Source organism: Ranitomeya variabilis, chromosome 1 (assembly GCF_051348905.1).
Source record: "Ranitomeya variabilis isolate aRanVar5 chromosome 1, aRanVar5.hap1, whole genome shotgun sequence".
Taxonomy (NCBI): domain Eukaryota; kingdom Metazoa; phylum Chordata; class Amphibia; order Anura; family Dendrobatidae; genus Ranitomeya; species Ranitomeya variabilis.
The window spans coordinates 187,339,993-187,367,736 of NC_135232.1; the positions used below are offsets into that span (position 1 = coordinate 187,339,993).

Consider the following 27,744-nt stretch of genomic DNA (forward strand, 5'->3'; position numbering starts at 1 on the left):
CGACCGCAAAAAAAAAAAAAAAAAAAAAAGCGATCAGTTATTTCTCTGTCCTCTGATGTGATCGCACATCAGAGGACAGAGAAATAGGGGGATTCGGGGACCCTAACATACTCACCCGGGGTCCCTGGGTCCTCTTCTGTCTTCTCCTGCCAGCCGGCTTTTTCATCATGGCGGGCGCATGCGCAGTGCGCCCGCCATCTGCTGCCATCTGCCGGCCGGCAGGAGAAGACAAGTTGGGGCTAAAATTAGGGTTAGGGTTAGGGTTAGAGTTAGGGTTAGGGTTAGGGTTAGGGTTGGGGCTAAATTTAGGGTTAGGGCTAGGGTTAGGGTTAGGCTACTTTCACACTAGCGTTTTTTGGCTTCCGTCGCAATGCGTCGTTGGAGAAAAAACGCATCCTGCAAAAGTGCTTGCAGGATGCGTTTTTCCTCCATTGGCTTGCATTAGCGACGCATTGCGACGGATTGCCACATGTCGCATCCGTCGTGCGACGGATGCGTCGTGCTTCGGCGGACCGTCGACACAAAAAAAACTACATGTAACTTTTTTGTGCGACGTGTCCCACATATTTCAGTGCCACGTGCCACGTATTTAAGTGACACGTGCCACGTATCAAAGTGCCACGTGCCACATATTTCAGTGCCACGTATCAAAGTGCCACGTGCCACGTATCAAAGTGCCACGTGCCACGTATCAAAGTGCCACGTGCCACGTATCAAAGTGCCACGTGCCACATATTTCAGTGCCACGTGCCACGTGCCACGTATCAAAGTGCCACGTGCCACGTATTTAAGTGACACGTGCCACGTATCAAAGTGCCACGTGCCACGTATCAAAGTGCCACGTGCCACATATTTCAGTGCCACGTGCCACGTGCCACGTATCAAAGTGCCACGTGCCACATCTTTCAGTGCCACGTGCCACGTATTTAAGTGACACGTGCCACGTATCAAAGTGCCACGTGCCACATATTTCAGTGCCACGTATCAAAGTGCCACGTGCCACGTATCAAAGTGCCACGTGCCACGTATCAAAGTGCCACGTGCCACGTATTTCAGTGTCACGTATTTAAGTGACACGTATCACGTATAAGTGCCACGTGTCACGTATTTAATTGCCACATATTTAAGTGCCACGTATCAAGATTTTCCATGGAGAACAGACACATCCAGAGATATGTCTGCTCTCCACGGCTGCAGCAACACACTGACAGGAGCCATAGTTCCTGTCGGTGTGTCACTGCGCATGCGCGAGCGAGTTTACCGGCGGTCATTGACCCCGGCACTCTCGCTTAACGGCAGTGCTGCGTGGGAAAGTTCAACGCAGCTGTACTGCTGTTAACCGAGACGCCGGAGTCATTGAACTCCGGAACAGTACGCGATACACTGCTAGGAGCTTCGCTCCTGGCAGTGTATCGCCGGAGAGCAGCCGATCGGCGTGGGACACTCGTTTTATGGATTCTGCGGACAGGGAGTATGAATTTGGTTTATTATTTTTGGATTTTTTCCTGGAGGATCGAGGGCTTCGCCTACAAGTGTGCTGTTGGTGAGTATATACTCTGTGTTATATGTTGTATGTACTGTGTGTCATGTATGTGTATTGTGTGTAGGTGTTTTGTGTAACTTTACAATTGTGCTAAGTCGCCGGACACAGGGACAACTCTCCCATCCTAATACCGGATGGGAGTAGTAGTCCCATACGGCGACTTAGCACAATGGTGGCACTAGCGTCGCATGGGGACACACACACGCACACACACGCACACACACACACACAGAAGGACTCCATGCTGCTTCACTGGGGGGCGGGGGCTTCCCTCTTCCTGTCCGACGTCACGTCCGGTCCTGGGTGTCAACCCCTCCGTACAAAGACGCCGACACCCAGGACAAAGGCGCTGTGTGTGGAAGGTAATATGGGGCCCTAGGGGGATACGCAGACACGCCGCTGCGTAAAGAATTGACATGTCAATTCTTTTTACGCCGGCGTGTTTGCAGACAAAAGCGCCGCGTTTTTTTGCGGTGTGTCTGAACGGCAAAGTGAATTTCTCATTCACTTTGCCGGCAGACGAAAATGACATTGCGCATTTTTGAAAAGCGCCCGCAAAATAGCGCTCAAAAATGCGCTATGTCTGAAAGTAGCCTAAGGCTTCTTTCACACTTGCGTCGGTACGGGGCGGTCGCAATGCGTCGGCCCGATGTACCGACGCACGTTGTGAAAATTGTGCACAACGTGGGCAGCGGATGCAGTTTTTCAATGCATCCGCTGCCCAGTCTATGTCCTGGGGAGGAGGGGGCAGAGTTACGGCTACGCATCCGCGGAAATGGCGGACGCGACGTACAAAAAAAAGGTTACATTGAACTTTTTTTGTGACGACGGGGGCTAAAGTTATGGTTAGGGTTGGGGCTAAAGTTAGGGTTGGGGCTAAAGTTAGGGTTAGAGTTGGGATTAGGGTTAGGGTTTGGATTAGGGTTGGGATTAGTGTTACGTTTGGGATTAGGGTTGGGATTAGGGTTAGGATTAGGGTTAGGGGTGTGTTGGATTTAGGGTTTTGATTAGGGTTATGGTTAGGGTTGAGATTAGGGCTGTTTTGGGGTTAGGGTTGTGATTATCGTTAGGGTTGTGATTAGGATTATGGATCGGGTTGAGATTAGGGTTAGGGCTGTGTTGGGGTTAGGGTTGGAGTTAGAATTGGGGGGTTTCCACTGTTTAGGTACATCAGGGGGTCTCCAAACACGACAGCCAATTTTGCGCTAAAAAAGTCAAATGGTACTCCCTCCCTTCTGAGCTCTGCCGTGCGCCCAAACAGTGGTTTACCCCCACATATGGGGCATCAGCGTACTCGGGATAAATTGGACAACAACTTTTGGGGTCCAATTTCTCCTGTTACCCTTGTGAAAATAAAAACTTGGGGGCTAAAAATCTTTTTTGTTGGAAAAAAATATATTTTTTTATTTTCACTACTCTGCATTATAAATTTCTGTGAAGCACTTGAGCTTTCAAAGTTCTCACCACATATCTAGATAAGTTCCTTAGGGGGTCTAGTTTCCAAAATTTGGTCACTTGTGGGGGTTTCTACTGTTTAGGTACATTAGGGGTCTGCAAACGCAACATAACGCCCGCAGACAATTCTATCAAAGTCTGCATTGCAAAATGGCGCTCCTTCCCTTCCGAGCTCTGCCGTGCGCCCAAACAGTGGTTTACCCCCACATATGGGGTACCAGCATACTCAGGACAAATTGGACAACAACTTTTGGGGTCCAATTTCTCTTGTTACCCTTGTGAAAATAAAAATTTGGGGGCTAAAAAAATCTTTTTTGTGGGAAAAAAAATATTTTTTATTTTCACTACTCTGCATTATAAACTTCTGTGAAGCACTTGGGCATTCAAAGTTCTCACCACATATCTAGATAAGTTCCTTGGGGGGTCTATTTTCCAAAATGGGGTCACTTGTTGGGGGTTTCTACTGTTTAGGTACATTAGGGGTCTGCAAAGGCAACATAACGCCCGCAGACAATTCTATCAAAGTCTGCATTCCAAAATGGCACTCCTTCCCTTCCGAGCTCTGCCATGCGCCCAAACAGTGGTTTACCCCCACATATGGGGTACCAGCATACTCAGGACAAATTGGACAACAACTTTTGGGGTCCAATTTCTCTTGTTACCCTTGTGAAAATAAAAACTTGGGGGCTAAAAAATCTTTATTGTTAAAAAATATATATTTTTTATTTTCACGACTCTGCATTATAAACTTCTGTGATGCACTTGGGCATTCAAAGTTCTCACTACACATCTAGATAAGTTCCATGGGGGGTCTAGTTTCCAAAATGGGGTCACTTTTGGGGGGTTTCTGCTGTTTAGGCACATCAGGGGCTCTCCAAACGCGACATGGCGTCCGATCTCAATTCCAGTCAATTTTGCATTGAAAAGTCAAATGGCGCTCCTTTGCTTCCGAGCTCAGCCATGCGCCCAAACAGTGGTTTACCCCCACATATGGGGTGTCGGCGTACTCAAGACAAATTGTACAACAGCTTCTGGGGTCCATTTTCTCCTGTTACCCTTGGTAAAATAAAAATTTGGAGGCAAAAAGATCATTTTTGTAGAAAAAATGCGATTTTTTTATTTTCACGGCTCTACGTTATAAACTTCTGTGAAGCACCTGGGGGTTTAAAGTGCTCACCACACATCTAGATAAGTTCCTTAAGGGGTCTAGTTTCCAAAATGGTGTCATATGTGGGGGGTCTCTACTGTTTAGGCACATCAGCGGCTCTCCAAACGTGACATGGCGTCCGATCTCAATTCCAGCCAATTCTACATTGAAAAAGTAAAACGACACTCCTTCTCTTCCAAGCTCTGCGGTGCGCCCAAACAGTGGTTTACCCCCATATATGGGGTATCGACGTACTCAGGAGAAATTGCACAACAACTTTTGTGGTCTAATTTCTCCTGTTACCCTTGTGAAAATAAAAATTTGGGGGCAAAAAGATCATTTTTGTAGAAAAAATGAGATTTTTTATTTTCACGGCTCTACGTTATAAACTTCTGTGAAGCACTTGGGGGTTCAAAGTGCTCACCACACATCTAGATAAGTTCCTTGGGGGGTCTAGTTTCCAAAATGGTATCACTTGTGGGGGGTTTCCACTGTTTAGGCACATCAGCGACTCTCCAAACGCGACATGGCATCCGATCTCAATTCCAGCCAATTCTGCATTGAAAAAGTCAAACGGTGCTCCTTCACTTCCAAGCTCTGCGGTGCGCCCAAACAGTGGTTTACCTCCACATATGGGGTATCGACGTACTCAGGAGAAATTGCACAACAACTTTTGTGGTCTAATTTCTCCTGTTACCCTTGTGAAAATAAAAATTTTGGGGCAAAAAGATCATTTTTGTAGAAAAAATGAGATTTTTTATTTTCACGGCTCTACGTTATAAACTTCTGTGAAGCACTTGGGGGTTCAAAGTGCTCACCACACATCTAGATAAGTTCCTTGGGGGGTCTAGTTTCCAAAATGGTGTCACTTGTGGGGGGTTTCCACTGTTTAGGCACATCAGGGACTCTCCAAACGCGACATGGCATCCGATCTCAATTCCAGCCAATTCTGCATTGAAAAAGTCAAACGGTGCTCCTTCACTTCCAAGCTCTGCGGTGCGCCCAAACAGTGGTTTACCTCCACATATGGGGTATCGACGTACTCAGGAGAAATTGCACAACAACTTTTGTGGTCTAATTTCTCCTGTTACCCTTGTGAAAATAAGAATTTGTGGGCGAAAAAATCATTTTTGTGAAAACAAATGCGATTTTTTATTTTCACGGCTCTACGTTATAAACTTCTGTGAAGCACTTGGGGGTTCAAAGTGCTCACCACACATCTAGATAAGTTCCTTGGGGGGTCTAGTTTCCAAAATGGTGTCACTTGTGGGGGGTTTCCACTGTTTAGGCACATTAGGGGCTCTCCAAACGCGACATGGCGTCCGATCTCAATTCCAGCCAATTCTGCATTGAAACAGTCAAACGGTGCTCCTTCACTTCCAAGCTCTGCGGTGCGCCCAAACAGTGGTTTACCTCCACATATGGGGTATCGGCGTACTCAGGAAAAATTGCACAACAAAATTTGTGGTTAAATTTCTGTTTTTACACTTGTGAAAATTAAAAAAAATGGTTCTGAAGTAAAATGTTTGCAAAAAAAAGTAAAATGTTAATTTTTTTCTTCCACATTGTTTTAGTTCCTGTGAAGTACGTAAAGGGTTAATAAACTTCTTGAATGTGGTTTTGAGCAGCTTGAGGGGTGCAGTTTTTAGAATGGTGTCACACTTGGTTATTTTCTATCATATAGACCCCTCAAAATCACTTCAAAGGTGATGTGGTCCCTAAAAAAAACATGGTGTTGTAAAAATGAGAAATTGCTGGTCAACTTTTAACCCTTATAACTCCCTAACAAAAAAAAAAATTGTTTCCAAAATTGTGCTGATGTAAAGTAGACATGTGAGAAATGTTATTTATTAACTATTTTTTGTGACATATCTCTCTGATTTAAGGGCATAAAAATACAAAGTTTGAAAATTGCAAAATTTTAAAAATTTTCGCCATATTTCCATTTTTTTCATAAATAATCGCAAGTAATATCGAAGAAATGTTACCACTAACTTGAAGTACAACATGTCACGAAAAAACAATCTCAGAATCAGCGGGATCCGATAAAGCGTTCCAGAGTTATAACCTCATAAAGTGACACTGGTCAGAATTGTAAAAATTGGCTCGGTCATTAAGTACCAAATTGGCTCTGTCACTAAGGGGTTAAACCTTTGGTATACATATGCTATGTTTTGGATCCCAGGGCACTCTTTTCCCTGATGAAGCTGTCCTAAGACAGCGATACGTGTGGGCTCTCCCACCCACCCCTCTTTCTTTAGGTACTGCCCACCATGGCAGTTCGTTGGTGCTTCTCGCGTGTCTTCAGGTATATATTCCAATGGACTTTTTTCTTCAGCTCACTAGCTCATTCCTGTTGATATCCTTGGCCTTTCCTCCTTTAAGCATTGAAAAGCACTCACTTTAAATGGACATTTCTGGCTTTTTTTGTGTGTTTTGTGACCTCCATACCATGCAATTCTAAATTCAGTTTACTGACATCTAACCAATTAATGTAGGGGGTGACTGGGTCACATTCTGAAAATGAATAGGTCAGGTTTGATGTTCAGTCACGGTTGCTATGAATTATTAGTCATGAATTATTCTCACAAACTATTGTAATTTATTGATTTGTGATTCTGTCATAGCTTATTATTAATTGCCAGTTTTGTAATGTTGATTCAACACATGGTTATGAAAACTGACAGGTTGTCACCGTTTAATATTGAGGTGTGCGGGTTGAGCGCCATGATGTATATTTGTTTTTAACTGTTTTTATTGTTTGTGGATTTGTGTCCCGACGTCCAAATAAAGCTATATATTTTATTATCTTGAATCTGAGTAATAAAACAGGTATGCACACCCATTTGTGTCCAGTGTAGGACATAGAACAAGGTAGAAATCAACTAATCTCCATCTCAGTTTTACAGCTTATGGTATCTGTTACCCATTATGACAATCATCACAGACCATCGATGAAGCTAATAAAAATACATACCCATCTAAAATCTTTAGTGAATGGTCAGATGAATGGACAACTCAGAGATTGATCTAACCCAACCTGTAGACATACCCCATTCTTCAAGAATATTTTTCAAGAAACCAACTTTTACAAAAGAAAATTTAAAGTAACACAACCACAATAGACAAGCTGGTACAAAAAACAACTTCTTTTATTCTGATTGCCAAATTATTTAAGGCAGGTATAAAAAGAAAGCATTCAATATACATTTTACATAAAATAAACTAGATTACAGCATAAAACAAGTAACCAGGCAATGGCATTATATTCTCTCTTCTAAAACTGGATAATTGTAAACATTAAAAAAGACTGCAGGACTATTCAAGTAATAGAACAATCACAGATGTCTTGTGGTATGCAGGTTTTCAGGTTATTTGTCATTCAAGATTAAAAGAGACATTTTATTATTCACAGATGTTCATTATTTACTTATTTTATTTTATACATTATGTACAACCCTATTATTTACTTTAACTGTGGTACTGGCAACCCCATGCCTTCCATATGTATATTTTCACGATACACAATTACAATAAAACAATTATTACAGTAACATTTTACACGGATGCATCTTAAAGGGAGCCACCAAATAGACATCTACATTGTACCAAAGTATCGTCATTACAGCCTGTTTCTTACAGCCTGCGGCCAATATGATTAGTTTCTGCAAGTTTCAGGCACATGGATACATAACATTATTTACATTTTAGGGAAAAATAATCAACAGCCATTGGTAGTAAACACTATTCAACTTGACAAATACATTTTACTGGTTGGTGTGCAGTTTAGCAGCAGACCCTACACAATTGCGAGCCTGGTTACCGATACAAAAAAAAAGTAAAGAATATATATTTATATTTATATATATTTGTGTGCATGTTAATATACAAAACAATGCTGTGAGCCACAAGCGTCTAATTACAGGAACATGTTACTCTGTTATAAAAAGAAAAATCTGAAATTTACAAAAAGAATAAATGAACAAAACATGTAATGATTTTTTGCCTGCCACTTAGGCATTCTTATATAAACACCATGGAACTGATGTCTGTAATAAATTGCTCTTCCATGTGATCCAGTCACATGATCTAATGTACATTTTCAATGAATTCATTCCCTGAAAGAAAAAAAGACAGAAAAAAATACATTTAAAATAGATATATTAAGCATATAATACAACACATAATCAGGAATCTTAATATTCACATTGACGGCACATTATTTTGCCTTACATTTAATTAAGCATAAGGTATCTAAAGGTTTGAAAAGACATTCTCAGCCGTCTCCTGGGTGCCCTTTACTTAGTGATAACTTCAGACATATAAAGTTTCATTGTTGAAATAGTTCCCATCTTAGATACAAATCTGTGTAATATAACCTACTGGCCATTGTAAATCTATGTGACAAAAATCTTAGACTGTACAAGATCAAACAGCAGAGAGTAGTTTCAGCTTGACATTTAGCTAAAATGTTATAAAGTGGAAACATTTCTCATTTAAGAAGGTAAAATACTGTAACTGATGGCTTGAAGACTTCAATGGTATCCTTTTTCTGCACCCTAGGTAACTATCTGTATCATTTCTAGAATATTTTACCATAAATTTCCTTATAATCATAAATTTTTTTTATATTCACTCAAAAAATGTGAATAAAATTAGATACAATCTGGAGGATCATTATGAGTTATATCCCTAACAGAAACTATGAAGATTTTTTTAATTAACCAAACAGCAAGTTTAAAAGAAAACTATACTATTTAAAACAGTGTTTCAAAACCCCAGTCCACCATCAGATCATGAATTGCGAGTATTCCATAGAGGAAACGTGGGTAACAGTTTCATGAAGTATTTATACTATATGTAAAATACTAAAAACATGACCTACTGGGGTAATGGAGTAGAAAAATCCTCTTTTCCAGGACTATATACTTTATTTAGCATTTATGCCTGCTGATAATGACTCACTGTCAATCACTGACTACCTAGGAAACATAGTTCAAGCATTATTTGACAGCCAAGTCTTCGGTAGGAATTAAATGATTCTTAGGATATTAAGTGTTAGGTTAGGTTCTCAATATGCAAAAATGCAATGGATTTTCTAATGTGAATTCACTTGTGAGAAAACAGCAGTATTTTACAGCGCCAGCCAAGTGCGTGAGATTTTAAGAAATCTTACACATACTGCAAATTATATTTAGATCAAAAATTGACAGGAGCTGTGGTTATGAGATCCGCAGAATATCAATCTACACTCCAAATGTAGGTGGATATTTCACCCTCTGCAATAATATCTGCAAAGGTAAATAGTAAATACCACTGCAGATGTCCCTGCGGCATCTTCGCTGCAGGAGGTACGGAGTAAAGATGCAACATGGGAATAAACTTTATATACCTAAAACAATAGCCCTATGACTAAATATTTTTCACAATTATTATTATTTTACAAAGTACTACATTTAGCACAACATAAGCACCAATCTAGCTGGGTTTTTTTTCAGTGCTAGAGTGGTGCTTCTAATCAAAACTCCCTGCCACTAGTATTCTACTTATTAGATGCCTTCTTCACCTTCTATCACCATCACACCCATTGGTCTACCGCAGTTTGTGACCTGCCAGATTTCTCAACTGTTAAAGAGAGAGTGAGTGGTAGGTGACTTTTCAATACAGGTCTATGAAAGTCTTATTCTGGCTCTCATAGACTGGCCATGAGCACTTATGACACTTGTGACCAGTATCTCTGAATTCTGGCCAGTCAGAAGTAGCGGTCACAAGATGGTGTCGTGGGAATGGAGCGCCACTGATACAAGGTGAAGACACCGGCGGTAAGTATATGACTAAAGTCCGGGAAATTAGAATTGAAGCACCACTCCAGCACAGAAAAAAAGGCTGTGGTGGTGCTTTATGCCATTGTGAGAACCTTGTGTAAAACTCCTATCTCCCTAAGCCTAGAAAAAGAATTTAAGCTAAATGGTAAATTATGCAGTGATTTAAAAAAAATACTTACATACATAAGTTCTGTAACTAAAGCTGTCTTCATAATTTCAGAAGTAACATTCTGGATGGTTTGCTTAAAGATGTTTTCCCACAAACAAAACTTTTTTTTAATCAATACATCTTGGAATAATAAGTTCCACAATTGGATGTATTTAAATAAAATGTTCCTGTGCTGAGAAAATGGTATAAATGATCATACCACAGCTCCTGGGCAAAGGAGGAAGCAAAATACTATACAGACGTTGCAGCACGGGATCACAACTCTTCCTTTCTTTGAGGTAAAACATTTCCCTGCTTCTTGTAAAACAAGTAAGGAATCAGCTGTGATCCCCTGCTGTCCTGTCTGTATTCTCTTTTGCTTTATCCCCTGCCCAGGAGTTCTGGTATGATCAGACTATGTTTCTGTACAGTCAGACACGGCCATTACACAGTACACAGCAGGGGCACATTTATAAGATTATCTCAGCACAGGAACATTTTATTTAAACGCATACAAATGTGGATCGTATTATTATTCCAAGATCTATTGATTAAAATGAACTTTTGTTCAAGAGAAAACCCTTTTAAGGCTTATCTGTTCTATCTAAAATGGTGCACTGTAATAGTTTTCTTTCTGCTATTTTAAAAGTTATCACTTTAATAAATGTTTGATCCGCAGTTCTTTTTGTATTTTTAAGGCAAAATATATGTGCCAATCACATTTACGACTAGACAATGATCAAATATTACAGTTACGGGTAACCTATATTACACTGTAATGAACAAATCAACAACATCATGTATAGTACCTATGCGTTACATCAAATGAGTACAAACTATATATAGGGAACTTTTAAGCATTTATTTTAACAGTAGCTCAAATTGCAGCTATAAAACTTATTTCAGTTTCTAAGGAAACTCAAATTATATAAGGGGTGCACTTTAGAAAGGCCTTAATTTATTATAAGGCAAGCTTTGGACTAGGATAAAAAGATGTCCTTGACAGGGATAACTGGTTATATTTCACTTCACAAAGCTCACTGCTACAGAATAAAGCTTACATTGGCATTCCTAAAAAGGAAAAAAATTATCTTTCATAAAAAAGAAATCAAATTAAAATGTGCTCATTAGCATTTCCTTGGTGTCTGCCTAGAATTGGCATTGAAAAGATAGTGAATACGCAGACACACTGAAATTGGATTTTTATTAATTTACCTGCCAAATTCCCAATACTGAAAAGTTCCACCACTCATAATCTGTAAGTGCATAAGTATGAATAAGCGAGTGTGTACATATATTATATACATGTTATATATATCATATATATGTATATTATACACACAATCTCGTTTACTAGGAGACACTCTAATTACCTTCTTTGTGTAGGAAACATACCGGATGCAGATGCCTGAGCAGCCACCTGCTGAGTGGCAACAAGGGTAGCAGAGGTCAACCCTAGAGGAAAAGCCCCATGTGAGAACATTCACTTGAATGCAGTGCACATGCATCACAAACTCTGTTCCCTTTTTACATATAGAATAGTAACATCATCAATAGGATTAAAATAAAATATTTAGTTTTTACTTTTTTGGGGGGGTGGGGTGGGGGTGTTGGTGAGCTGTGGAAAAAAGCACATGTCCACCGTTTAGCTCGGTTTTGAGTTGTGATAATTAATTTTGACAAAAGAAGTTATATACTTTTGATATCAGATGCGGCATGGTATTTTAAAGAAAACAAATCTTTTATTGCATACGGTTTAAGAAAGCATTTTGTAGTAAAGTCCATTATGAATTTTTCAATTTCCATGCATCTGGTTGATATTTTATTTCTCACTTTTTGCCTTACTTTAATGCATGCAGAGCACTTATAGTATTTGGTAACAAAGACCTTTACACATTGAGAAGCAAATGCCAACATTTGCAGTATCTTTATTGAACAAAGAAAAATAACTATAATATATATTCAAAGCATCCAGATGTCTCTCAAAGTGAAGAGAAATGCTCACTGCTTTGTACATTATTGGGGGGGACATGCACACAAACTAAACTTTGTATACAAGGACATTCCTACTTGATCAAGGATAGAAAAAGAGAATATGAATTTGTTGCAGTGTGAATTATTTGGACTCTGGTTACAAACAATCAGAAATAATCGCAGTTAACCAACCATTAGCTATGTTCACAGAGATGTGAATGAATACAAATTTAAAAACTGAAAGGACACTAACCTTGAAATGGGTCATATTGCCCTGGTATCAGGGGATATCCCATGCCAACATGTGTATGATGATGTGTATGGAGATGTCGTTGGCTAAAAGGAGAATGCCGGTCTCTTTCTCTCTCACTCTCTCGCTCCCGTTCAGTAGAAGCTTTTTCTGCCAACTGTGTGAGAAATAAAACAAACACTTTAGTATAATTGTATTAGGATGGATCAATTTTATAAAATACATTATTTTTTGTTAATTTTGTTACTAAGAAATGTTAAGTTGGCTACTGATTTGGGCTTCAATGGAAATGTCAAACATATAAATTGTGGCACCTGCTCAATATTAATAAATGGTATCTGCTCAAGCTTAAGTATAAGTAAGGTGGTCGCCAAGCACCAATGTTGTCTTTCACTTATTTTCTATCTAGACCATACATATGGGGAAAAAGCTCAGGTCGCAAAATCAGCAACCAGTATATAGTTATCTACCTTATTACAGTAATCTAATCTCTACATTGTCCTGTCTAGTAGACTACACATAGAATTAAATAAATTCTAGTCAAGAGTTTGTGCCAAAACATAAGAAAAATTGCCATTTATTTTTTTATTCTAAAGAAAAATTAATTTAAAACAAAGATCTCGATTATGACTCTTGTAGCTTATATCAATATAAGAGTGTATGAACTTACAGCAGGAGACTTGGTGCGGTACTGGTTTGCATGTTGCTGTAGTAAATCTAGTGCTTTTGATTCAGAAGTTGATTTGGAGTTCATGCTGGGGCTAGTGCTGGCTTTCTCAGATTCATCTCTTCCTGACACCTTCCCATAAACATTGTAATGAGGAAATCCTGGAGAAAGGTATGCTCCTGTGCACCAAAAAATGTAACAAAATGCACATTAACAGAAGGAAATTACACTATTTGATCAAATATTATCTTGTCAATATCATTTGGCAAAATCTGAATTTGAAATTTATATATATATACAGATTTGGCTAAAATAAAGAGACCACCACATCAAAACCCCGTCATGGGCAGCCCAATCTCCAGACCTGAATCCCATTGAAAACCTCTGGAATGTAATCAAGAGGATGATGGATAGTCACAAGCTATCAAACAAAGAACTGCTTACATTTTTGCGCTAGGAGCAGTGTGAAAGACTGGTGGAAAGAATGCCAAGACGCATGAAAGCTGTGATTATAAATCATGGTTATTCCACAAAATATTGATTTCTGAACTCTCCCTGAGTTAAAACATTAGTATTGTTGTTTCTAAATGATTATGAACTTGTTTTCTTTGCATTATTTGAGGTCTGAAAGCACTGGTTATTTTTTGTAATTTTGACCATTTCTCCTTTTCAGTAAAACAAAACAAAATTTATTGCTTGGAAATTCAGAGACATGTTGTCAGAAGTTTATAGACTAAATGAACAATTTACATTTTACTCAAAAATATACCTAAAAAAGAGAAAAATCAGACAAACTGAACATTTTGCAGTGGTCTCTTAATTTTTGCCAAAGCTGTATATAACCTTTTTATTTTATTGAAACTATAAAATGCAGATTGTTATATTTCCAGTTCCACTTCCAAATGCCTGCCATTTTGAACTATTGTCTTCAGACTTAAAACAGATAAGAATGCTTGACTGACCAATAGTTGGAAGTAACAAGCAATTTCCACAGGAATTAGTATTTCTTTTAAGTTTATTGAAGCTACTAAGCAATTCGGAACGTTCCCTGAAATTCTCCGCATAGGACTGTAAATTAAATAGGTGCTGTATGACTAAAATCCTATTTTTTATTAAATTTATGGAAAATATTTATTTCTTTTCAATAAGAATCCTAGAAAGAAAAGTATGGCAATATCAAAATATTTATAGAAAAAGATCATATTAAGACAGGCATAAAAAGTGTTGCTAATATCAAAAAATATATATCCAAGAGAAGAGTTTGTTTAAAGATTAATTAATTTCGTATTGTAATTGTAAACATCGTTTTCTTAAACAAAAGTAAAAATTAAAAAAAAAGAATCACCTGGATAGCTATGCATTAAAACAGGAGACACCGCCCGATACGCTGGATGGTTTGGATCATACATCTGTGTATATGGGTATGCATGCAAATATTGAATATATGATTGATGCTGCTGACTCATCGGCGATGAAACAGCAACTCTTGCATTTCTCGAATCCTTCCAATTTACAGGAGTTTTCCGATCATCATTTTTACTCTTGTTATCTTCCACTAACTGACTTTCTGGGCGCTTGATATCTTTGGCCTCCTCTTTTGTGACTTGTAATGGAACTGGTACTACAGTCTCTTTAATGGGAGTTTTTGAGTTTTCCTCTTTTATTTTTCTTTCACGTTCTGTTTCCTCAGCTTTTTGCTGCTCAAGATACTTTGACTGGTAAATGTAATGGTGCCATGATCTGGAATCAGACTCCTTAAAAAAATAAATAAATGTGTTTAAATAAGTATAGTTGCTAGCAGGCTAACACCTGTGGAAGAATATGTAAAATTAACATCCAAAATGTTATTGATTATATTTTTCCTACTACCAATTAGAATTTACTTGATATTGATGAATAACATTTTTAGATATTTCAAACTTTTCTTGAGAGCTATGCTTAATTAGGAGAACTAGAGTTATTTCATAAAAAAAATAATTTTTTATTGAATACAAACAATAAAGAAACTACAACAGAAAAAATATAAGAAAAAACACGTAATTCATGTATTAGCATGGACAGATACCATTATATAGTGTGATCCCAAAAAGTGCAAACGCACAGCGGTCGCAATCCTGGACTAATCAGAGCGGCTGTCAATCATATAGTTGTTAGGTGGCCATAATAGGCAGCACAAAGCAAAAAAGTCCCCATGATATATACAATAAGGGAAAGTACTTGGTCCCGTGTTGGAATTAAATACTAAGAGCTGCTATGCCACATATATAGAGAAAATGATTGCTGCCCCAAAAGTAATAAGTCAACATAAAAGGTTAATTACCCATGAGATGCGAGGTAAAGTCCAGGACCAGACCGCTCTCCCCGACGCGCGTTTCGCGAGAGTAACTCTCGCTTCCTCAAGCTCTTGAGAGCTATTGAGAACTATTCTCTATCAATTATCTATGCTAGTCCTCTTCATATTAAAATGTAAACTTGCATTCAACCTTTATTCCATAGTAACTACAATCTATATTGATAAAGGCAAAAAATAATATAATGGAACATAGAATTTACTTTAACTTTACTTTGATCTCTTACCGGTTTATATCTTACAGTTGGATCTACTCCAGTTTGTTTCATAGAGTCCATGACAGATTTCATTTCCACTGCCTCTTTTATAAGCTGATGGTTCTCCATTTGCTTTGCTTTGTAGCTATCACACTGTACTTGGTGATGATTTGATAGGAGTTGGGGTTTTACAGAATCTTCTGTTTTATTGGATATGGTTAATTTTGTGTTAATCTTAACTTGCTCTGGAGTTGAAGGTGCTTTTGAAATTGTAGATGATGGCATATTCTTTAGCTTTACATCTTCTTTAACTAGCTCTTTAGGTGAATTGTCAAATTTTCTCTCGAAATCTCTTCCTGTTTGTGTCATTTTTTGCTCAGCCATTCTCTGGTCTTCATAATATTTTTCATACTGCTGTCTATAGGCTGGATTTGATGCAATTAAAGACTTTTGGTCCATATAGAGACCATATGCATACTGTCCATAATAAAGTGACTGGGCTAGTGCAGGGTGTCGTTGTGTAATGACAGATTGATGCTGAGGTGGCAAGGTACTGGAATTTGCTTCAGTCTTTTTAGCATCTAAGCTTTCAGTCTTCTCTTTCTTTTCAACTTCTTCTTCTTCCTCTTTTTTACATTTTCCTCCCTGGTTAGTGATTACATTTCCATTTACTGGAGTATTGGCCTGGCCAGGGTGTACATAAGATGGTGAATAGTAAGGGTCATAGCCATGGTAGTATGGAGAGTGAGATTCTTTTACTTGAGATGATTGTGAAATGGGTGTAGAATGACCCTTAACAAGATTGTCTTTATTACATAAGATATCTGCAGGAGAGCTAGTCTTTGACCGCATACCTTCTGACCTACTGTCAGAGCCCCCATCATCAGCAGCATCTGAAATATCAGAATATGCTGGACTATTTGTCTTCGTAGTAGAACTATCTCCACCATTTTGTGTCAAGACGTGCAATGGTGCAATAGTAGATTGTCCATTTATCACAGTGCTACACTCAACCCTGGAGGCACTTCCTATAGATGGGCTTGGTGCGTTGTCTGTAAATGTATACACTTTATCTGCTTCAGCTTTAATACTAGCCATTCGGCTTTCTTGAGTTTCTGGCAGTCCATTAGTAATAGAATCACTCTTATTAATATGTTCTTTTAAAAAATGTCCACATAAATCTTTGGGAGATCCTTTTGAATCTTCCACTTTGCAAACTTTAGATTCATCTAGAGGACTTAGTGCTTCTTTACTTTCCTTCTCCTTTAATTTTCTTTTTTCCTTTTTCTTTTTGTCTTTAAGTGATGTAAGAGAGGGATTTACACTGCTTGGCTCTCCCATAATTGTTGGCTTTGGTTGAATAGGTTTTAATGGGGGACTCTTTGGTGTTGCCTGGCCAACAGCAGTAGTTAAAGATGGTAATCCTGGCATTGTGCCTGTTGTAGTGTTTGTAAATGCTGCACTTGGAATTGCTATTAATTGAGGAGGTGTAGGAGCTGGCGCTGGAGCAATTGGCCTAGTGGTTTTAAGCTTTGAAAGATTTTTATCAACCTTGCAGTTTGATTTTTTATTCTTTTCATTTTTCTTATCTATTATTCCCTCTGCTTCCAGTTTTGGCATTTCTACAGTGAGACTGCCATCTAAAGCACAATTGTCCAGTGTAACTGACATGTTGGATATGATAGGAAGGCTATTAAGTTCCACATTCAATCCTTTCTTTTTTCCAGAAGTTTTGGCAGTTTTTGAATTGCTAATTTGATTAGTGCAATTGTTTGCCAACTCTCTTTTGCCTTTTGGTGTACCAGGAGCACTTTGTAAACCAGGAGACATGGGCGCTTTTAATTGTTCCAAACTTGTGCTTGACTCATTGCATTCAAGTGCCACATTGCTTAGTGCCTCCTCACAATCTGAAACTTTATCCTCACTGTCTTGCTCAAATTCCAGTTTGTTGTCTGAATCCAAATGTGCATGTGCCTGGTGATAACGAAGTCCATTTATGTGCTTATACTTTTTGTTGCAATTTGGGTGTGGACAGTCTATTAAAACTGGAGAAGAGCAGCCTTGGTCCAAAAAAGAGTCATTTTTTCCCTGTGGGGTAGTTGGCATGCTACGAGAGTTAGTTCGAACTCTCTTCCCTGATTTATTGTCCTCTGAACTGGAAGTCAGGTCTAGCTCCATTGCAGGCCTACTTTTCCTTTTACCAACAGGTGAAGGACTCGTTTTAATATCCTCAATTACACAATTTGGTGGTGTCCGACGTCCACTTGTATTAATGCTTCCGCGCCTCCCTTTCCCATTTGCACCACCCCTGTTTTTATTTTGAAGTCCTCTAATTTCTGGAAAATTTACTTCACTGCCTGGGGCAGATGCTGTTGCTGTAGCTGCAGACCTTGCCCGTTTCCCTCTACCACGACCTCCACGCATTTCAAGGTCACTTGTTGGTGAATCACAAAACCTAGAAATGAAATTCCACATTTAGATACATATTCAATTATTTTATAAAAAAAGGTTTACAGTTTATACATTCTAAAACATACAGCGTTGAATAAAACAAAATATGTAAAAAAAAAGTTTATCATAATTTAAGGAGTAATAGGCTTTATTGATAGTCGCTAGCTTACCTTGGAGGAGCCCAGTCATGCTTTGTGCAGTCCAATAAAGTACCAACATATGTTTTATTCCGCCATGTGACATTCACAACTAGTACACCTGCATATAAAAAGAAAATTCATTAAAATGTACGCATTTTTCCAGATTAGGAGTAGTTTCAAAGATTCAGTTTACTATGTTTTAGTAGCTGTGGTTGCCTTGCTTCCTTTTTTTGGTTTTAGCAACCTCAGTCTAAAACCCACAGGAAACTGTATATATGTATGCACAATCGAGATAGGATTGACAGCAGGAAATATTTTTGCCATGTCCTGCTGTAAAACACTACCTTTTAGTGTTACTATTATTACACATAATTGCTTTCACTTAACAGTCAAATAGAACATCTAAGTGCTAGCTAACAAAATGAAAAAAAAAAAAACACAAAGTAACTTCTTCATTTAACCATAAAGAGAAAGAACATTTATTTTTTCCTAAAAAAAATTAGGTGTTTAAAATTGAATTGGTTTATAGATTCCTCATAGAAAGAATAATTATGCTGCATGTACAAAGATATTATGAACGCCTAAAATATTATTTAGTATTAAAGGAAATCTGTCAGTAGGATCAATTCTCCAAAGCCATCTACATAGGCATGCAGGTCATAGAAAGTTGAATAAGATGATACTTTGATATCTGTAATCTGATGAATGGTTTCTTTAGAAATCAATTGTTTAAATATTTAAATGTGCTGTTAAGATCCATGGGCCAGACACTGATCTTCCTGAGAATCTGCCTCCACAGCTTATTGTAAACGAAAGGAGCGTTATGAGTGTGAGACATATAATAACTGACAGTCTGCTCTCCTGATCTACATGTCTCAAACTAGTAATGCCACCTTTCATTTAAAAAAAAATGCTCTGGATGCAGATTTTTCTGGAGATCTGTGTCCTGCCCATTTATATTAACAGCTAATTTACATATTAAGAAAAATGTGGATTACTCTGGTATTAAACGTTGGATTGCAGATATCAAGATATCATTTTGTTCAACTTTCTAAGACCTACATGTCGATATAGAAGGCTTAAAAGGGTTGGTCCTACTGACAGATTCTCTTTTTATATGCTAAAAGTGCTCAATATAAAGGGTTTTCTTCAGGGCAAAATGAATCAGGTCTCATCTATAACAACCAATGAAGACAAAACAATAGGTGTTCACCTTTTATATGTATGACACAGATTTTTTTGACTATTGTTTTTGTGCACAGCCTATATTGATACTCTTTTGTAAAAAAAAATATCATGTTCACCTATGCTATCCATTAACATTACAACTGATCTCTTCTTTCTTCTAAGATATATGTTCAATGTGCTCACAATAGGTTCTGCTGATCTGAAATATTACACTGATTTTTCCAACTTGTGGCCTGATGTGTTGTCCAATTAAATTAGATGTCTCAAAAGTTTACTGCTTGATGTAAATGTACAGTGAAAGTATAATGGAAAAGTGATATAAACATCCTTAAAAACTTGCAAAAATTTGACATAATAAACAGTAGCAGTAATTAACTAGGTTGACCGAGATACACATTTTTGCTTCTATCTTTGTCTTGCACAGCATGTTCCAATTGGGTCATTTCATTTCAGCATTCAATATACAACCCTAAATTACCAAAATTGCCTAACTTTCTAGTAAACCTATAAATTAAAGCTATTTGTATTAGTAAAAGAATAAAACATACCTGAAACTATAAATTGACATTGCCAATACAATCTCATTAGCCAACAGTAACTTCATGCTTTGTTTTGAAAATGGTATTTGAGATTTTACTAATAGTCTGTTATTTCTACTATGTAATAAGGCTGCTTCATGACTCTAATCACACAATGGCAAGTTTCGTACAAGTGACAGAAGCAAAAATATTTGTGCAGTTCCCTGTGACTTGCTATTGTGAGAATATTTTTGAGCTGCAATTTGTCTGTAAAAAAAGCTACATCACGTACATGGCACACATGTGAGCTGAATGTGACTGAAGTTCAATTTTTTGCAGATAATGTCACGTGCATCCTGTTTCCAAAAATCCAACAGGGATATTTTTTTGAGACAGCCAATTAACAACCATATGAATTCACAGGTCTTCACTCATGCCAATTGGAAATCAATAAATGCACTGTTGCAATGCAACTTCACAATTATTATATACTGTGACAAAATTTATTGTGTATCCCTAGCCTTACACATACAAAATCTGAAGAAAAACCTAGTCCAAAAATGTAGCACAAACATGCATCTATCTCACCTTATCTAAATCCATGATAGTAATTTAAATATATTGAAATTGTAATATATCTAATATTTTTCTGCTGCCCCTGCTTTAATTAAGGTTTAATTGGACAATACTTTTTTGAAATGGCTAAGATAATAAAATTAGAACATTTTCAGCTTAAAGTGTAAAGCTATTTTGCAATATCTAGAACAGCTGCTTTCCAGGCAAGAATGTGTCAGGACCTAGAGTGCCTTAAAACTACCACCAACCTCTTATATTTATAGCACAGGAATATGCCTTATGTATTTTGAACTCTACAAAGTAAACCGAATAACTGTGTTACAAAGTCTCTGATCTAGCACATATGTATAGTGAAAATTGCTTGAAAGAAAACATAAAAGACACAAGAAGAGCATTCAAAGACTAATATAAAACAGAAAGCTTGCACAAATACTTAAACTAAATCCTTAGTAAAAGGCTTTTATTATTTCCCTTTCCCTGAGGGCTTCAATATTTTCAACATAAGCCAACCAGAGTTTGGTCAATGCTTGCCACAAGCAATTCTCTGTGACTTGTTGGACTGAGATCTGAGGCTAAAGCCTTAGAAAAAGGAAAAAAAATGTTGTTATTGTTTTAGTTTTACCTAATTATTACTTTATTGTTGATAAGCCTTTCAATGGGAAAATCATTAACTTTAAATAAAGGTTAAAAATTATGCAAAAGATAGAAAATGTACAAAATAAAGAAAAAGCCAAAACCAGGTCTATGTATATAAGCCACTATAAATAGTTATAGTCAAAGAAAACTTCAGAATACATTCGATCAGCTGGCTCCTCAAAAATATGCTGAAAGTTGCTACTACAAATATTTCCATGATGGATACGATAAAAAAAACTTGAAATTGATGCTTGTTTTTCCTGATGACAAATGTATGTTGGGGAACATGAGGAGATCCACACACTTATAAGGTGGTGATGAGTTGATGGAATTTACTGAAAGATATCTCAAGTTTATGTTCAGGAGAGGTTTTTGGTCAATGTTCAAGTCATGCTTAAAGAGAAAGTATTGAACATTGCACTGATCAGAAACATTTGATATTCCCAACCTGATGGAAAATCTTCTGCAGAACATTTAAAATAGAAATTGGACATAAGATCTATGCTGAGCCAGGAACATATCTCTGAGAAGATTTCTACAGATTTCTCTACAGATATATTATTATTATAGCGCCATTTATTCCATGGCGCTTTACATGTGAGGAGGGGTATACATAGTAAGAACAAGTACAATAATCTTAAACAATACAAATCACGGCTGGTACAGTAGGAGAGAGGACCCAGCCCACGAGGGCTCACAATCTACAAGGGATGGGTGAGAATACAGTAGGTGAGGGTTGAACTGGTCGTGCAACGGATTGGTCAATTGGTGGTTACTGCAGGTTGTAGGTTTGTGTGAAAAAGTAGGTCTTCAGGTTCTCTCGGACCTTTGCCGGCACCTGCGCACTGCAGTACTTTTCTCTCCCCTTAATATGGCAGACAAAGAAGGCCTGCGCCGATGCCGCAACAGGAAGCAAAGAAGAGGACGTCATCATATGAAGATGGGAGGTGCCGGACCCGGACTGCGACACCCATCAGACCGGACCACATCGGGACCGCCCCTGGGTAAGTATAATCTAACTTGTTTTTCTTATCTTTCAGGTTACATCAAGGACTTATCTACAGCATTACAGAATGCTGTAGATGAGCCCCTGTTGGCGGTGGCTGCAGCTTATAGGCCAAAAATGGGGTGACAGATTCCCTTTAAAAGTGTATATTTCTGTTAATGTTGAGGATTATGGCTTACAGCCAATGAAAACCAAAAAGTTATTATCTCAGTAAATTAGAATACTTTATAACACCAGCTTGAAAAATTATTTTGAAATCCGAAATGCTGGCCTATTGAAATGTATGTTCAGTAAATGCACTCAGTACTTGGTTGGGGCTCCTTTTTCATCAATTACAGCATGAATGCGGCATGGAGGCGATCAGCCTGTGGCACTGCTGAGGTGTTATGGAAGCTCAGGTTGCTTTGATAGCAGCCTTCAGCTCGTCTGCATTGTTGGGTCTGGTGTCACTCATCTTCCTCTTGACAATACACCATAGATTCTCTATGGGGTTAAGGTCAGGTGAGTTGGCTAGCCAATCAAGCACAGTGATACTGTTATTTTTAATGAGGTATTGGTACTTTTGGCAAATACCTTATTAATACCTGATTAGGTGCCAACTCATGCTGGAGAATGAAATTTCCATCTCCAAAAAGCTTGTCGGCAGAGGGAAGCGTGAAGTGCTCTAAAATTTCCTGTTAGACAGCTGTGCTGACTTTGGTATTGATAAAGCAAAGTGGACCTACGCCAGCAAATGACACAGCTCTCCAAACCATCACTGATTGTGGAAACTTCACACTAGACCTCAAGCAGCTTGGATTGTGGCCTCTCCACTTTTCCTCCTGACTCTGGGACCTTGATTTCCAAATGAAATGCAAAATTTACTTTCATCTGAAAACAACACCTTGGACCATTGAGCAACAGTCGAGTTCTTTTTCTCCTTGGCCCAGTTAAAATGCTTCTGGTGTTGTCAATTAATCATGAGTGGCTTCACATAAGGAATGCGACACTTGTAGCCCATGTCCTGGATATGTCTGTGTGTGGTGGCTCTTGAAGCAATGACTCCAGCAGCAGTCCACTCCTTGTGAATTTCCCCCAAATTTTGAATGGCCTTTTCTTAACAATCCTTTCAAGACTGCGGTTATCCCTGTTGACCGTGCACCTTTTTCTACCACACTTGTTCCTTCCACTCAAGTTTCCATTAATATGCTTGGATACAGCACTCTGTGAACAGCCAGATTCTTTACAATTGACCTTTTGTGGCTTACCCTCTTTGAGGCATGTGTCATTGACTGCCTTCTGGACATCTGTCAAGTCAGCAGTCTTCCCCATGATTGTGGAGCCTACTGAAACAGGCTAAGGGGTCTTTTTAAATGCTTAGGAAACCTCTGCAGGTGTTTCTTGAAATTCAAATTTGCTGAGATAATGACTTTTGGGTTTCATTGGCTGTAAGCCATAATCATCAACATTAACAGAAATAAACACTTGAAATAGATCACTCCGTTTGTAATAACTCTATATAATTTATGATTTCCACTTTTTGTATTGAAGAACTGAAAGAAATTAACTTTTTAGCAATATTCTAATTTTGAGAGAAGCACCTGTGTGTGTGTGTGCGTATATATATATATATATATATATATATATATATATATATATATATATATATATATATATATACTGTATAAAAAATATTTTTCAACAGGAGATGATGCTCAAATTGCATTAAAGGGGTATTCCCACCTTCAAGATCTTATCACAACATATAGTAGGCGTAATAATAATGATATTAGCAAATACATCCAGTTATAAATGTAGTAGTTTTTATTCGCTATATCTCTTTCCCAATATGCAGGCATTGCAGGACCTAAGGCATAAATGGTTATGCCACCCAAAAAGTAGCTATCACTTTATCAGTGGATGTAACAATGGTTACCAAAGGTCCTGCAATGCCTGCACATGAGGAAAGAGACATAGTGAATCAAAAAACTACACTACATTTCTAATTGTAGGTATTTACTAATATTATTATTATTATTATTATTATTACATCTAGTACATATTAGGATAGGATCTTGGAGATGGGAATACCCCTTAAACTTGTGTTCTAAGCTCAATGGCCCTTTATTGACCTTGATGGAGATGAGTGATAATTGCTTAACAAGAGAAATCAAGGTGTGAAAAACTATAAAAGCATATCTATGTCACAGATGTCCAGTGCAAGCAATCATCATAGCTTGTCAAATATCTTCAGAACACTCTACTGTCTGTAATAACAGAGATTTTCTCTTGCAATCTACACAATTTCTTCCAGTAAACCTTTACAACCCAGACAGGTTTTCAATGTGTCATAAATATAGTTTTTCTACAGATGCGAAATACTGTATGTACTGAATGTATATTCTTTGTCAAGAGTGTTTATTACAACAGTTTTTTTTATAATATATTACATTATTATAATTATGCTTCTTAATGAACAATAACTAATAATTAATAATAAAGTAAAAAAGAAATTGAGGTCAACGTAGTTGAAAAACACAAAGCTCTGTCACATAAAATTACTACTTCTTTAACTACCTGCGATGTCATTTCATGAATAATCTTTTGTTTCACACGCACAAAAAAAATCATTATCTTGGCTTCTTGAAACATAGCAAAACTATGAGTGGAGGAAGGGTAATGTTTTGATCAATAGTAAGCCTTGCAAGCAAATACATCAAATTAACCTTTTCTTCCCTCAAAGGCACTTTGTAAAACAATAAATCAAAACCACAAAGATCACACATACCACGACAAGCTGTAACAAATGCTGTGTAACTGTAGGTTTTAAAGCTAGGTCAAAACCTATATTATTCAAATGTAAAACAAGAAAAATAATGTTATATAAATAGTCTGCATAAAGTTTAAAGGGAATCTATCACATTGCACATGTAGTATAGAGAAGGAAAACATTTTCAGAATAAAATATACATTTGATGGGAAATGTTCAGTATAACTTGTAATTTATTTTTTTTTAGATCTTTGGTGCTTGTATGTACAGCTCTGGCAAAAAGACCGCTGCAAAATGCTCAGTTTGTCTGATTTTTCTCTTTATAGGTATATATCTTTTAGTCTTTAACCCCTTAGTGACAGAGCCAAATTTTTGAAATCTGACCAGTGTCACTTTATGTGGTAATAACTCTGGAACGCTTTAACAAATCTCAGTGATTTTGACATTGTTTTTTCGTGACACATTATATTTTATGATAATGGTAAATTTAGGTTGATATGTTTTGTGTTTATTTATAAAAAATATCAGAAATTTGAGAAAAATGTTAAAAAATTTGCAATTTTCAAACTTTGAATGACTGTCCCTTTAATCCAGATGGTCATGCCACCGCAAAACATTAATAAATAACATTTCCCTCATGTCGGCTTTACATCAGCACCATTTGTAAAATGTTCTTTTATTTTGTTAGCATTTTAGGAAGTTTAAATTGTAGCAGTAATTTTTCATTTTTTCAAGGAAATTTACAAATTTTATTTTTTTAGGGACTAAGCCATGTTTGAAGTGCCTTTAGGGGTCCCATATATTGGGAAACCCCCCAAAATTATACCATTTTAAAAACAGCACCCCCTGACATATTGAACACTGCTGTCAGGTAGTTTATTAACCCTTCAGTTGCTTTTCAGGAATAAATGCCAAGTGACATGACAGAAATGACAATGTGCATTTTTACCACCTAAATGCCTCAAACTTCTGAACAGGTTACAACAACCGGCAGACTTTAAGGCCAGAATTTGGTCATGAATTGCCAATCGCAAACATCAGGACCACACAATCATGATCTGAGGGCACCAATTGGGATTAGGAGGAAGCCCCCACAGTCTGTTAACCATTTGTAATGATGTAGTCACTACTGAAAGCAGCATCTAAGGGGTTAAACAGATTTGGACCGTGCAAACACTGATCGTGGCTGATGCAGCAAGTTGTCAGCTGTAGTGTACAGCCGGAAGCTGCGGGATTGTCACCTGTATGGGGAGGCTATTCTCTTAAATCTCAGGTCAGTTAAAAGACGTATTGACTATCATTAAGGGGTCAAACTTCCGACATGTCTCCGAATTTCCAAGCAATAAATTTTGCATTTTTTTTCTGAAACGGAGAAATGGTAAAAATTTTTAAAAATAACCTCAGACCTCAAATAATGCAAACAAGTTCATAATCATTTAGAAACAACAATACTAATGCTTTAACTCAAGAAGAGTACAGAAATCAATATTTGTGGAATAACCATGAATTTTAATCACAACTTTCATGCATCTTGGCATGCTTCCACCTGTCTTTCACATTGCTCCTAGTGCAAAAATGTAAGCAGTTCCTCTTTGTTTGATGGTTTGTGTCTATCCACCATCCTCTTGATTACATTCCAGAGGTTTTCAATGGGGTTCAGGTCTGGAGACTGGGTTGCCCATGACAGCATGACAGGGATTTGATGTAGTGGTCTCTTAATCTTTGCCAGATCTGTTTACATATATATATATATAAATATGTATATATATATATATATGTATATATATATATATATATATATATATATATATATATATATATATATATATATATACAGTACAGATCAAAAGTTTGGACACACCATCTCATTTAAAGATTTTTCTGTATTTTCATGACTATGGAAATTTTAAATTCACACTGAAGGCATCAAAACTATGAATTAACACATGTGGAATTATATACTTAACAAGAAAGTGTGAAACAACTGAAAATATGTCTTGTATTCTAGGTTCTTCAAAGTAGCCACCTTTTGCTTTGATGACTGCTTTGCACACTCTTGGCATTCTCTTGATGAGCTTCAAGAGGTAGTCATCAGAAATGGTCTTCCAACAATCTTGAAGGAATGCCCAGAGATGCTTAACACTTGTTGGCCCTTTTGCCTTCACTCTGCGGTCCAGCTCATCCCAAACCATCTCGATTGGGTTCAGGTCTGGTGACTGTGGAAGCCAGGTCATCTGGCGTAGCACCCCATCACTCTCCTTCTTGGTCAAATAGCCCTTACACAGCCTGGAGGTGTATTTGGGGTCATTGTCCTGTTGAAAAATAAATGATGGTCCAACTAAACGAAAACTGGATGGAATAGCATGCTGCTGCAAGATGCTGTGGTAGCCATGCTGGTTCAGTATGCCTTCAATTTTGAATAAATCCCCAACATTGTCACCAGCAAAGCACCCCCACACCATCACACCTCCTCCTCCATGCTTGATGGTGGGAACCAGGCATGTAGAGTCCATCCGCTCACCTTTTCTGCATCGCGCAAAGACACGGTGGTTGGAACCAAAGATCTCAAATTTGGACTTATCAGACCAAAGCACAGATTTCCACTGGTCTAATGTCCATTCCTTGTGTTCTTTAGCCCAAACAAGTCTCTTCTGCTTATTGCCTATCCTTAGCAGTGGTTTACTAGCAGCTATTTTACCATGAAGGCCTGCTGCACAAAGTCTCCTCTTAACAGTTGTTGTAGAGATGTGTCTGCTGCTAGAACTCTGTGTGGCATTCACCTGGTCTCTAATCTGAGCTGCTGTTAACCTGCGATTTCTAAGGTTGGTGACTCGGATAAACCTATCCTCAGAAGCAGAGGTGACTCTTGGTCTTCCTTTCCTGGGGCGGTCCTCATGTGAGCCAGTTTCTTTGTAGCGCTTGAT

At 37.7% G+C, this 27,744-nt stretch overlaps 1 protein-coding gene across 6 annotated transcripts in view; it reads right to left on the reverse strand.

Annotated features, from left to right (window-relative positions):
- Nucleotides 1-7,279: 7,279 nt before the first annotated feature.
- ZNF608 (zinc finger protein 608) overlaps nucleotides 7,280-27,744 on the reverse strand; it is a 153,723-nt gene continuing 133,258 nt past the window's right edge. For 3 of the 6 annotated variants that reach the window (XM_077291137.1, XM_077291145.1, XM_077291128.1), the window contains 7 exons: nucleotides 18,178-18,265; nucleotides 15,587-18,011; nucleotides 14,355-14,763; nucleotides 13,013-13,188; nucleotides 12,346-12,499; nucleotides 11,492-11,573; nucleotides 7,280-8,263 (listed from right to left, as the gene is read on the reverse strand). In XM_077291137.1, coding sequence (XP_077147252.1) covers nucleotides 8,257-8,263; nucleotides 11,492-11,573; nucleotides 12,346-12,499; nucleotides 13,013-13,188; nucleotides 14,355-14,763; nucleotides 15,587-18,011; nucleotides 18,178-18,265 — 3,341 coding nt within the window. In that variant the 3' untranslated portion in view covers nucleotides 7,280-8,256. Of the gene's footprint in view, nucleotides 8,264-11,487; nucleotides 11,574-12,345; nucleotides 12,500-13,012; nucleotides 13,189-14,354; nucleotides 14,764-15,586; nucleotides 18,012-18,177; nucleotides 18,266-27,744 lie in introns of those variants that run through there. The other 3 variants (XM_077291153.1, XM_077291171.1, XM_077291163.1) reach the window with 3 other exon arrangements.